Raw genomic sequence first — 13,246 nt, 5'->3', positions numbered from 1 at the left:
AGATACAAGGACACTTTTTTACGATGAAGGGGGAGAGGCAGTGGAACAGGTTGTCCAATGAAGTTATGGATGTCCTGTCCCTGGAATTGTGTAAGGTCAGATGTATAAGAATGGGGCTTTGAGCAGCCTCATTAAAGGAAATATTTGATGTTTTCCTTTGATTGATGAAACAGATGGAATAAGCCTTCAGAAAGGAGTGGCATTTTTACATGGTCTTAACATGAAGCATTTGCTGTTGGCAGTAAAGATCAGTTAATGATTCTTTATGGGACATGGTCAGGCAGGGAAGCAGAGACCCCTCAGGAGCACATGATGTCTCTTGCTGTGTTTGAGCTGTGCCACTGCTGGAGCATCATCGTGGATGAGGGGGAGGCTGTGAAGGCGCTGCCAGCTGTGCTGCACTGGCCCTAAGGTGGCCTTGGAGGTCAGTCTGAGCAGGCCCCCCAGTCAAATGGGGGTGTCTGGATCCGGGGCCTTTCCAGGAAGGAGGAGGGACAAGGCACTAGATGGCAGCATTATTTTGTTTGAAATACAGAGGTGGGTGAGTTGGAGTACTTGGACCTCTCTTGACATTAGAAGCATAGTTCCTTTGTTGCTTTCACATTCCACAAAAACTTGGTGTTTTGCACAGAGGAGGAGTTGGCTGGGCTTATTTTTGTGCCTCCTCCTCGCACACACACTTTGCTTTTCCTGCTGCTTCCTACCACATCTCACTGGATTCTCTGAATTATTGCCTAGCAGCTAATGTTGGCCAGCAGCGAATTAATGTAATGTCATTTTGGCAGGTGATTGGTGGGGTGCTGCAGGATACACTTTTTGTTGCTAGGAGTATTTCAAGTACTTCTGCTAACATCTGTGGATGTGTTGAGCAACTGCAGCTCCCTGTTTTGTGGCTGTTCTTTCTTCAGTCAGAACCATTAACACTAAATGTGAAGGCGTGGTTTGGGGTGGGTATTTAGAGAAGAGTGCTTAAAGGATGTGAGGTTCTGCATCCACAGTTCAGCAAAAAATTTGCCTTGCAACTTTTTATTTAATGCTGCCCGTCTGGTTGGCAGCCTGCTGTCTCTCCAGCAAGACGACCTTCTTATGCAAAGAGGAGCTGGTGGGACTGAAACAAACTAGGAATGGAAGTAGGGAGTTCGGTTTTAACCTCAGCCCCAAGTCACAGGGGAGCTTTTGCTTGCATCTTAAACTGGTGGTTTGTGCTGGCCATGCTGCGAGCTCCATGGATGGCATGGGCTGCCAAACAGGCTCGGCCTCATGGTGACCCTGAGAATCAGCAGCAGCTGCCCCGGTATCAGCTGAAGTGCAGTACTGCAGGAGGCCAGGGGTTGCTGCAATTTTTCCCTGAGTACCCGAGGTTATTCCATATTTCTTGTCTTTGCACCTGTGTGCTACCTAACCTTGTCTGTGTTCTGTTCTCCTGGCTGTCTGATGTTGGTGTCTGGTTTTGTTTCGCAGTTCTTTCATGAGGGGCACTCCATGTCCAGCAGCATGTTTGGTTCCACGGTAAAACACGCTCTGTAGCTCTGCACTGCTCTTCACCTCTGTGTGTTCGTGTGCAAGGGTCTTGACTCTAGACACTTCCTCTGTCTTCTCCTGCCTAAAACCTTGTTTTCGAACCCTACCTCTGTGTCTTGTCTCCATTGGGAACCCATTCTCATTAGTAATGTTCTACTAGAAGTTGAGTCTTGCATTTAGATCCACTTAGTTCTGAAGCTTAAGCAGTTTTAGCATATAAAGTACTATAGCACATTTAGGTACTTGGTAGTGAATTGTTACAGGTGTCTTCAGCATGTAAAAGTGATGTAGTGTTGATAAATGCTGACAGCCTCTGGACAGTGAGGAACCCAGAATCAAGATGCTGAGATAAGGGGTTGCATGGGTATCTCTTCAAGAAGTCATCTTCTTTCCAGGCAGAGAACTGTAGCTCTTCTGAAGCTCTCACTGTCTGCATCTTCAGACTTACTGTCAATGGCACACCTCCCAAATGCCCTAAATACACAGCTATAGAGCAGGAAGTTCTGTCTGTCACGGTCAGTTTGCAGTGGAAAGGAACAGCAAGCATTGGAACATCAAAGGAACGCGAAGTTTGCCTCATGGACACTAGTAGCAGTGGAAAATGACTATTTGCTGGGGATTTTTTTTTTTTTTTTTTTTTTTTTTACATGCAGTTCACAGTCATTTTCCTCATTGCCCATTACAGGTGGCTTCTTACTTGGAGATAAGGGATTTAAGATGGCACTTTCAGTGAAGTCCTTTCTGGGCTGAAAGTAACAGGTATCAAAAAGGAAGGAGAACTGTGCTGGTTTGAAAGCAAACCAGTGGGAGATTCCAAGTCAGAACTACAATTTAGTAGGAAAATTAAAATAAAATGCAGTGGTACAAAAACACTGACGGAGTCAGAAAATAACCTGACACCCAAGGTCCACTGGTGATGTATAAGGGTCTGGTCTTCCTCTGGGAATCCAGTGGAAAAAGGCTGTCTGTGGTGTTCCAAATCTCAGATTATATCCAGGTAGGAATGCTTGGTTCCTTCCCCTGGGTGGAGCATCTCACAATGGGATGATGTAATTTTATCAGTCAGGCAGTGGGACTCAATTATTATCTGGGGCTATTAACAGAAGATATTTCCCTGGAGGGAGGATCTTGTGGAAGAGATATAGAACACTGCCCTACCTGATTTTAATAGATGGCCCATTAACAGAATATATCCCCCCTGAAGTTGTGAGGGATGGGTCATACAAGAGATAAAGATCACTGCCCCACCTGGTTTCAACAGATGGTAATAGAATACATACTTCTGGTTGCATCTTGCATTGCAACCCAAGACAAGAACACAGAAGAGCACAGTCTCTAGGAGTGCAAGGAATGGGCAGACTGCATGTGTGGAAATCACAACAGCAATTTGGTGGTATTGCCCCAACTTTGAAAATTATTTGCTGCCTAATTTAGTGTCCAGACCTGGTAGAGCAACAAGGGTAGTAAAGGAAACAAGACTAATACTTACAGAGAGGCAGGCATGATGTTTTTGTGGCTTCATTAAGTCAATTTTTAATCTACTTACTTTAATGGAGCTTTTGCATGAGGGCCTCTCTTGCTGGACTTATGAACCCCTTGATACTTTTACAGCACCGAGCCCCATGTCCAAGTGAATCAGACCTAGCTGCAGATCCCCTCACCTTGCACAGCACTGACACTGCCCTGGAAGCAGCTCGTGCTTGTTAAAATAGGCAGGTGTTAAACCAAGCAGTGAAGTTAACATGAGTTCACCATGTTGAAATGCTTGCCTGTTTTGTTGGGAAATGATGGAAGTACTTGAGAAATTAAACTTGTTGCAAAGGGGAGAGATGCGAATGAAGAATCAATCCTACCCCATCATCCTTTATGACACCATTTTTCCCTGGTTCTGAGGTAGCATTACAACAGGAATGTATTGGCCAGGAGTGGTAAAAAGCAACTAACCAAAGCTTTAATGTCCTTACAGAGGAGCAGTACTCCATCATCTCCCACCAGTACTTCTCCAACTGGCTCCAGTGGAGACATGAGCTGGGGTGACAGAAAAGGGCAGTGGCTGCGCAGAAGGAGACTTGATGGTGCAATTAACAGAGTTCCTGTTGGCTTTTATGAGAAAGTGTGGAAAATCCTTCAGAAGGTAAGCTGACTGCTGTGGAGGAAGCAAACAAGCTGTAACTCAGGGAGGTGGTGGTCCAGGGGTGGCATCTTGCCAGGAGTGGAAGTTGGTTGATTGGTGGAAACCAGAGTCACTGGTAGAAGGGTGTCTCTTGAATGTAAAAGGGCTCCATTGACGTAAGTTCACGTGTTTCTTTGAAAGTGTGTTTTTTTTCTGAAACCACCAATGCTGAATTTTGGCTGAATGATTCTGTTCCAGCACTGCCTGTTGTGCATCCCCTGGCCTAATGCACATTGTCAGTGCACCTGAAGGGCACTGCAGTGGAATGCAGTTCTGTGCTCCAGGTCAGAAAGGCTGTGAGAGATGAAGTGGAAACTGCTCTAACTCTTCCAGAATGTATTGAGACCTCTTGCTGGCTCTTCTGAGCTGTATGTTTTTTGTTTGTTAGTTTGGTTTTAAGTGAAAAGGAAGTCCTTGCCAGCACCTTGGATATCAGGGGTGTAGAAATGTAAAACAAAAAGGCAGCTCTCCAGGAAGAAGGAGAGGGGAATTACAAATTTTAACTTACTTCAGAGTGATTATGCACCTGTTTTTCTGCTTTGCTGGATACAGGCCAGGGTTGGCACCTTGCAGCACTGAGCTGTTCATGCTTGCTTAGTTGGGAAAAGAGTGCATCACCAATTCAGGCTGCTTTGTCCGTCTCAAATCCCTTACACTGAAGCTGTTAATGTTGATGTCAACCAAGACAAATCATATATCACCTCTTGACTGTTTACTAATAGGATCTTCCAGTAGAGTGAACATCGCTTCTGACCTAATGTAATAGCTGGAAGTAATTGGATGTTTTTCCCAGCTGTTAAAATTAATTTTGCTTGTCTTTAATATTTCATTCTTCAGATCTCTTTGGACTATTCATAAAATCTGTGTCCTGTTTTTGCTGTGTTTCTATACCTCATGTACCCAGATATGTCCCTCCTTAACCTGCCTTTTCACCATTTAGGTTTTGTCACTGGTTTTTTTTATACCACTTGTTATTTCTCTCCCCCAGTGGTTGACATCCTGAGGTGTGGTGTCCTGGATCTGAAACATATAACTAAATGTTGCTCTAGCGAAAATGAAAAAAGATTCTTGCTTTTGTGGTCTGATGTCTTGCTTTTGTGTTACCTTTTATTTCCAAATCCCTTCCAGCAGAATGCTCCCATCGATTTGTTTCCCTCCTCTGTGTGCTTTTGCTGTAGTGGCTTCTGAAGTGCTCTGCTTCGTTAGCTGGGCTGGAGCACAGCATGCTCTGGTGTGACATGTCAGGCTATTTCTAATCTTTGCCAGTTACATAATAACTTCTTCAGGAAGGATAAAATAATATTTTTAAACAGGGCTTTTTGTGTAATTTGGGGACTTTTACTTTGCTTTTTTTTTTTCTCTTAACTGAAAGTTGTTACATACTGGCTTAAAACAGAGAACCGTCAGATTGACTTGCAAGAACTGTAATTTCTCTTCACTCTTGAAATGTTTCAGTGCCATGGTCTGTCCATTGATGGGTATGTCCTTCCTTCTTCAACTACCAGAGAGGTACAGTAAAATGCCCATGCTTTTCTAGCCACATGTCTGAATGTCTGGTTTGACAGTGCAAGATACAGCAGGGCCTTTGTTACAGATTCTTGGTTTTACTTTTAGAACATCTGGACCCAACACCTCTGCCAGATGCCCTGAGTCTGTGCAGGTGAATTCCTGCCAGGCAGGCCTGGGAGGAGGCTTGTGACAGGTTTTCCCTATACTGAGCCTGCCTCCTGCGCACCCTCACTGTCCCCCTGTGCCCACTGGGAGGTTCCAGAGGGGAGTCTGACAGCAGCCTTTGGGGGGGAAGGTGAGGCAGCACAGGCTTGTTGGAATAAAGCAGACACGTTGCTTGCCACTTTTTTTTTTTTAACATGCTGCAACAGCAGGCAGTGTATTTTGGCTTCACAGTCTCAAAAGTAAATACCAGTTAAGGATGATTGTTTCTAACCAAAGCTTTGGCTCTTTAAATCCATAATATTTTCTTGTATTTTTTTCTTAGCTGGATACTGTCTTTAGGTGCTCTGGCAAATTTTGAATTCACATCTATAAAACAAACTCTTGTGGATAGTAATCCATCAATGCAGGAGTGGTGCTTGTGGGCCCAAGACTGTTTTCCTGACTGTTTCCCTCAGATTTGTCTCTGTCTTCTTCTTTTCTGAGGAGCTGTGATAACAACTGAAGAGAGCAGCTGGAATTTTCTGTCAAATTTAAATGTTGGGGTTTGTGGCTTTTTTTTTTTTTCAGAAAGGAGAGCTTTATTTATCCCTATTGTGTAGATAAAGAGACTTCTATTTTTAGCCTGTCAGACCTGGACAGTATCTAATTTTGCTGTTTAATACAATTGAATAAAATAAGCACAAACTTCCTAGGGCATCATAACATCCACAGAGCCATGCCAGTGCAAATTAAGCTGCTCTGCAAACAGAATAGTGATATTCCTTCATGGCAAAGCTCAGGGGTTATTTTAAAATCTCCACTCTAAGCAGGTGGTTGTTTTTAAAACAGCAATAAGTTTGGCTGTGCAATTCACCTGCAATGCCAGAAAGATTTGTACAAAGCAGAGTGTGCGAGACCACAGCCTGAGGAGCAAAGAGTTAATGTGCCAGCTAAGCATCAGCAGCACTGTGAGATGTGTGTGATGACTTGCAGGGCTGGAGCAGGCTTCTGGACGTTGTGTAACTGTTTGCAGAATCAGGTCTAGCAGCACGAAAACTTTCTGTAAGTGCTAAAGCTGCACAAACATTTTGTTCGCTTCAGTCAGTCTGCCCCCACGTGTGGAGAGGAGCATATGTTTCAGTGCTTGCAGGATGTGGGGAGCTAGTCTTTTGGATTTGTCAGTTTGTCTTTCCATTTCCACTCAAACTTGCCAGATGACCCCGTGCGAAATCAAGTTTGCAGTGCACGTGGAGTCAGTGCTGAACCACGTCCCGCAGCCCGAGTACAGGCAGCTCCTGGTGGAAGCTATTCTCGTCCTAACCTTCCTGTCTGACATCGAGGTGAACAGCATTGGGGGCATCATCCACGTGGACAGAATCGTGCACATGGCCAATGACCTGTTTCTGCAGGAGCTGGTGAGCTCAAAGGGCAGTGGGGGGAAGCCTCCTCCTTTCAAAATTATCCCCTGCTCTTTTTTTAATGTGCGTGATGAACATGATTTTTGTCCTGGCTCTTCCTCCTTTGTCTCTGACAAAGACAGACCAAATCACTTAAGTATCTTCTGGAAATATATTTGGGAAAACTAATGTAAGAATCGTGAGGGATTTAAAGTGAATAAAATTGTAGTGGCTAACTAGCTCTGAAGTGCAAGGGTAGATTGAAGTGAAAATCTGCTTTATCAAGGCATTACTATTACCAATATTTGAGTAATCCCACCCATTCCCCCAAAGGACAAAAATCCATGAAGTTATATGTTTTTCATTTACTTGCACTGATCCAGCTAAGTCATGGGGGCCCTATAGTAATCGTGATTAAGGTTTTCATGAGGGGAAAGAGAATTGCTTTCAGTGTTCAGCACAAATAAAAAATCATAATGTGGTGAGGATTTTTTTCAATAAATAAGCATGCATGCCTAACATTGCCCTACTTCTTTGCTTGTGTCTTTACAGAAATCATTTGGAGCTACTGGCAGTATCTTGGAGAAAGACGGGGCCACAGGAATTTGCCACTATTTTTATGACAGTGCTCCCAGCGGAGCCTATGGCACCATGACTTACCTAACAAAAGCCATAATTATTTATTTACACGATTTCCTGCCCAGCACAGGCTGTGCAATGCAGTAAGTGCCGTCTCACATGGGAGGGAAGGCTCAGAGGCTCTTCCTCCCCAGTTTGCTGTCACGAACCTCTTGGTTGGTTGCTGCCTGTGTGTGTGCCATGCACTCCCTGAGCATTTGGCACTGCTGGGGATGCTCTGTGCACACCTACTGCTGGGGACAGGGAGCTGGAATTTGACCTGGAGAGTGTGTGAGAAATAACAAATAATGAGGCTTATTCTGCCCAAAGTGCATAAATGTAATTTGTATTAAATTAGCAAGAATTATACAATTCTGCCAAGGGCAAAACAGATTACTTTGTGGAGATCAAAAGGCATAATAAAAGGAGGGAGCTGCATCGTGGGCATAGTGTCTCACAAATCAGGGAAGTGATGGAATTCATTAATTTTTCTCCTGCTGTGTGTAAATGTACATCATTGTGAATCACTAATGCACAGTGTGAAACATCCAGGGAAATGTAAATTAGAGGAGTAAGAAAAACTTGAAATAATTTGGTGATATTTCTAATACACTTTTATCCTGATTCTCTTCTCATTTGCACCTAGTCAGTGTAGGGCTAATACCAGTGGGGACAAACATCTTACAGTATCCACTAATTTGAGAGGATAGCCTCTGTCAGGAAGCCACATCTGTCTTTAATCTGAATAGCTTTCTTCCCTGCATCCCCAAGACTTAGGAGGCAAAATCTCAAGACTCCAGCTTCTCCAGTGTGACAGACAGTTTATGCCTGTAATCCTTTTCTCTGAATGGAGCGAGATAAACCTCTTCCATGTGAGCAGCCTTTCCAAGTCTCCTGATCATTTCCCTTGCAAACAACCTCAGAGTTAAGAATGGCATAATTGTGGCTTTTCCAGTGTAGTATGAGTTTATAGAAGGCTTTGCTGTTTATCTTTGTTTTTTGTTTAGGTTTTTTTCTTTTCTTTCTTTTTTTCTTTTCCATTTTTCTTTTTCTTCTTTCTACTTTAAAGTCACAGTGGTCTCATGTAATTAGGAGCTGGGCTGCCTGGAAGTCTCCCTGCAGACAGGTCCCAGGTTCATGCTGTCAGTTAGAAGCTCTGAGGTGCTGCAGGGTGTAGGTGCATCCTGCATGGAAATGACTCTGTGGCCATTTAAACTAAAACCAGAGGTAGGCAGCCTCTGGAGAGGAAAACCCTGCCTTACCCCAGGCACTGGCTGTGGTTTTTCTTGTGCCTGTGCTGCTGGCTTTGCCACCAGCCGCATGTCAGTACCTGGCTAACAGCTTAGGGAAGTGGCAGTAGCTTCAGCATCACATGGCCACAGACAGGTTCCCTCAGTAGCACTGCTGCCATGTGAGCAGAAAAGATCAGAACAATTCTGTCTTACCAGGTAGAGGGGAAAAGAGCAGACAGGCCTGTAAAAATAAGAGCTTTCTGAGCTATATAAGCCTGATAAGCTGTTTCTGTAAGCCTCACCTCCACTCTTTCAAAACATAACTGTGCCATTTATAGGATTTAATTTGTTTTTTTAAACAATAGTGTGTGCTGCTTTTGAGAGTGAGGTTTGTGTTCTCGGTGGAAGTAATGTCCTGTCTCATTTGCCAGCCCTCATGGTCCGAAAAGCCATGACTCTCTGCCTGCTGTCCCTCTGCTGCTGCAGCAGTATCTGGGAGCTGGCTCTAGAGAGTGTAGGTATAGGAGGCCTTAGTGTGAGGTGATTTAATGTTTTTTTTCAGAGACCAGAGGAGTTTGGTAGTCCAGAGTCCTGTGTTAACTACCATGGGAACCGTGGGCCTGTGCAGGGGCCAGTATAAAGCGACAGTTCAGGTACAATTAGCACTTGGGTGTGGAAGTTATTTTATTGGTGTGGTGCCTGTTTTGTAAGGGTTTGCCTTTGTTATTGTTTGGTTTGGGTTTTTTAACTTTTCATATGTATTGTGAGAGCTCACTTGGTTTGTTTCCCAGTAAAAGGAAGTGAAATCTTTTTTCTAGTTTAAGCAGATGTGACAGTGTAGAGTGTAAGCACAAAAAGAGCAAGGTGATGTTTTTTTTATTCTACATGGTATCATAAAAAAGTAGTTGCAGTTATTTTTGCTTTTCTTCTTGAATTCTAGATTGAGAGAGATGCAAGATGACTTTTTTTCTCAGACTTGTAATATATATGTATTTTTTTAGCTACTGTGTGAATTTGTTTTCAAAAACAAGAAGGCTGATGTTGGTTTTCCATGCAGCTGCATTGAAGTCTAAAGCAATGAAATGTAAGGCCCAACATACCTGGGCACCTCTTAACACTTCTTTGTTTTTAAATGGGAGTGTCATTGATGTCTTTAATATCAAATTCATGGTATGACCTAGGTTTTGGTATATTCATGATGATCACAATAAATTACCATGTGGAATGCAGGCAGTTAGAAGGTATTTATGAGGCAATTTGAAGAGTTTAGGTATCTGGTGGTGCAGGATGGTACTCAAACACAAGGTCAGTGGAAGGCAAATTTACATTACTTGCAGACACATCAAAAGTATCATTGATCTCCCTGAGCTGCTGGTTCCACAGGTAACTGTGAAAACTGAATGGGTGGAGTACAAAGTTTGTCTGGCGTCTCTCCTGCTAATTGTAGTCTCCTTTCTAAGGGAAAGAGTCCTGCTTGTTCCTGGAAGGTTCAGGTGAGCCACACAGTCCTTAGCTGCCCTGCAAAGGAGAAGCCACGTCCTGTGGGGCAGTGAAACACCTGGCCTGCCCCATGTGGGCATGGGACACTGCAGGAATGTGCCAGTAGCCAGGGCCTTGAGTGAAGTGGGAGCTTGAGTCAACCAACCTTGGGCACTTTGTGGAGTGGTCAGGAGGTAGGAGCAGAAAGCAGGAGAGTGATGCTGCCAGTGGTGGCATCTGCAGCTGTAGGGTGAGAGCTTGGCATTCATGTGCAGGCTGATTCAGGTGCTGCTTAAAGGACCACTTACATCTGGAATATTAAGTAGCTGCTGCATAGAATCATGACTAAAAAAGGGGTTGAGGGTGGGGGTTATTAAAAAGAGCAGCTCAAACAGCTTGGATTTAACTGCAACCAGCAAGGTGTTTTCCCACTCCCCGTTTCAGTCTCAAGTGGCATTTATTCCCAGCTTTAGATGTTTCACAGTAAGTCCCCCTGCCACCCCCCTTCTGTCAAGGGGCTCTTTGTGCCACCAGCAACTGGCAGGACAGCACTGTCTGTTTTGGCTCAATGATTCAGCTCCTCTCACACCTCAGTATGGCATCCCCAAAAGGCTCTCACTTCCTGCTAAGTGAAGCCATGCTCCGACTGTACCTTGGCATCCCCTCTCAGGAAGTGATCCACAGAGGCCAGTCCCCTTCATGCCAGGTTCAGGAATGTGTCCTTAGTGGGGGACATCCACACTGGAGGCTGCCAGCCATCCTTCAGAGCTCTTGTGTCTCATTGTACAGCCTGGCTTTGTCCTCTTTACTGGGGCAGGTGACAAAGGGGACTCCAGTGCTGCAGTGTCCAGTTCCACCTTGTCACTTCACACCCACCGCATGGAAGCCATCAGGGGGGAGCAAAATCCCACCACACCAATGTTTGGCCATTGTAAGTGGAGCCTTTTTGTCACCCCACTGGAATAAGGTGGGACTGATCATCACAGTGTACAATCAGAATAACAGCATGCTCTAAATACATTATGTATTACCAATGCCATTAAAGTTTCACTGTAAATTTTGTTTGTTCTATTAAAGATTTTTCTTTCTTCTCCCCCAAGGCAGTATAAATAAGTATGTGCATGTTTGTTTATTCATCTGTCAAGTCACAAAATACTTCTGGAAAAGTGTTCTTAAAAAAAAAAAGAAAAGTGTATTTAATAGTAGAAAATAAGATTTTAGAGAGACAGCAACGCCTTAAGCTTAGGCTGCTATTACATTCTGGGATGATAAACTTGGAAGCTTTTTTTGTACTTTCAACACTTCTATTAAATAAAATCGAGGTGCTTTTAGCTCATCTTTAGCTGTTAAAATTTAAAGAGGGACTAGGTTGGAACATTTTCCTACCCAAAAAGCACTTTATGTGCATTGCATTTACTGAGGCTGAATGAGGTAATAGTTACCAAAAAGCTCCTGACCTGATGTTGCTTTCAGAGTGTAAGATGCAAGAGAATTAGGTCCAGATCTTCTGACTTCTCCCCTTTGGGATTTGACAGGGTGGTACTGGCAGGAATGGGAATATTGACTTGCAGTTAGGGAAAGTATTCAGGAATGTGAGTGCAAGAGTCTTCCATCTTGCTGCCTTCCAAAAACTCAATTTCAGAATTTCTCGGTTTCCTTTTCTTGGTAAAGAATTTGTTTAACTATATGCAAGAATATTTAGACTTAGTAACATCAAAATATGTTTACAAGAACCCCAGGTCATCTTCAGGAACAGTGTTCTGTGGTGATGGGAACAGGGTAACAAAACACATGCATAGAGACAACCCACTCAGGCACTGCTCAGAAAGCTAAAGCTTTATTCTGTGATCTATCATGTTGCATTAACATGCTGTGGATTTAGCTTTCATTAAGGTGACGAGTTATCACGGAATCACCAAATCCCAGAATGGGTCATGCTGGAAGAGACCACAATGAATCATCTGGTCCAACCTCCCGGCTCAGGCAGGGTCATCCCATAACACAAAGCACAGGACTACATCCAGATGGTTCTTGAATACCTCTAGTCAGGGAGACTCTCTGGGCATTCTGTTCCAGTGCTCAGTCGCTGCACAGTGAAGAAGTTCTTCCTCATGTTCAGATGGAACTTCCTGTGCATCATCTTCTGCCCACTGCCTCTTGTCCTATTGCTCAGCACCATTGTGGAGAGCCTGGCTCCATGTCAGAAACAGTTACGATTATTTCATGGCTCCAAATTCCAACAAATGTGGGGAAAAGTAACCGAGGCAAGAGGAAATTTAGTGCAAGTGTAAACACCTTTCAACCACAATCCTTTTAAGTTGTGCCTAAGTTGTGTAAACTCTTGGAAGGGTGAGATTGACCTGGAATGATTTAATTCCTCTGCATCATGCAAAGAGCAAGATTAAACACAGAACTACCCGTTTTAACCAGATGCTTCTTCCTGTTTTTCACTCCTGCAATGGACACTCCACAGCCAGCCTCTCTTGTGCCTGTTCCATCACCAGGGTGGGTCTGATATGTTCCTTGTGGTGATCCATGCTCTCAGCTGTCTTTAAAGACTTCTGACAGACACATACCAAATTCTCTCTTCCTACACAGCTGTAAGCATGACCTTGGCAATCTTCAGGGATTAGATTGATGGGGAAGATGCCACCAAGAGGAGGGGGTAAATTGGAAGGTCCTGGCAGTGTGTGGCAGTGACACAGTAATACTGTAAGTGTGAGTTTTCATCTCCTCTGTCCATTATTAGCAGGTATAGATGATCCAGGAAGGGCTAAATAAAGGCTTGCACAGTGACCTTATCGAGCAGTCCTTTTATGACTAATGACAGCAAGCTGAGCTTCCAAGACAACCCACAAGAAGTTCTGCCTTTTCAGGAGGTTGCCTTTTTCTCGAGTCTGTGAACAACGTGAAAGGCCTCTAAAAATTCACTGAAGTCAATGTGGCCATCTTTGTTGTAGTCTATGCTGAGGACTAACTTGTCAATGGAGTCATCCTGTACATCAATGCCCAGGTGAGAAGTGAAGAGTCTCCATGTCTGGCTGAATTCCTCAAGAGAAATCAAACCTAAAGGAGGCAGAAAGTAGGTTGCTTTTGGCAGTGTTGTTTCCCTTCCTGCATAAACACACAAATGCACACTCCTTCACTGCAAGAAAGTTACCTGCCTACCGTGG

The 13,246-nt window shown here is 44.0% G+C and overlaps 2 protein-coding genes across 7 annotated transcripts in view; one reads left to right on the top strand and one right to left on the bottom strand.

Moving 5' to 3' along the window:
- PHKA2 (phosphorylase kinase regulatory subunit alpha 2) overlaps positions 1 to 7,610 on the top strand; it is a 42,179-nt gene extending 34,569 nt beyond the window's left edge. Inside the window, exons 28-31 of the mRNA XM_033052436.1 lie at positions 3,488 to 3,655; positions 5,150 to 5,203; positions 6,562 to 6,762; positions 7,297 to 7,610. Of these exons, the coding sequence (XP_032908327.1) occupies positions 3,488 to 3,655; positions 5,150 to 5,203; positions 6,562 to 6,762; positions 7,297 to 7,470 (597 nt within the window). The 3' untranslated portion in view covers positions 7,471 to 7,610. The remainder of the gene's footprint in view (positions 1 to 3,487; positions 3,656 to 5,149; positions 5,204 to 6,561; positions 6,763 to 7,296) is intronic.
- Positions 7,611 to 7,997: 387 nt separating this feature from the next.
- The window catches only part of PPEF1 (protein phosphatase with EF-hand domain 1), a 42,559-nt gene continuing 37,310 nt past the window's right edge, over positions 7,998 to 13,246 (bottom strand). For all 6 annotated transcript variants that reach the window (XM_033051848.1, XM_033051847.1, XM_033051846.2 and 3 more), the window contains one exon: positions 7,998 to 13,139. In XM_033051848.1, the coding sequence (XP_032907739.1) occupies positions 12,946 to 13,139 (194 nt within the window). In that variant the 3' untranslated portion in view covers positions 7,998 to 12,945. The remainder of the gene's footprint in view (positions 13,140 to 13,246) is intronic.

This window comes from Catharus ustulatus, chromosome 2, assembly GCF_009819885.2.
Source record: "Catharus ustulatus isolate bCatUst1 chromosome 2, bCatUst1.pri.v2, whole genome shotgun sequence".
In the NCBI taxonomy this organism is placed as follows: domain Eukaryota; kingdom Metazoa; phylum Chordata; class Aves; order Passeriformes; family Turdidae; genus Catharus; species Catharus ustulatus.
The sequence above is the reverse complement of the archived record's forward strand: the minus strand, read 5'-3'. Positions and strand labels throughout refer to the sequence as shown.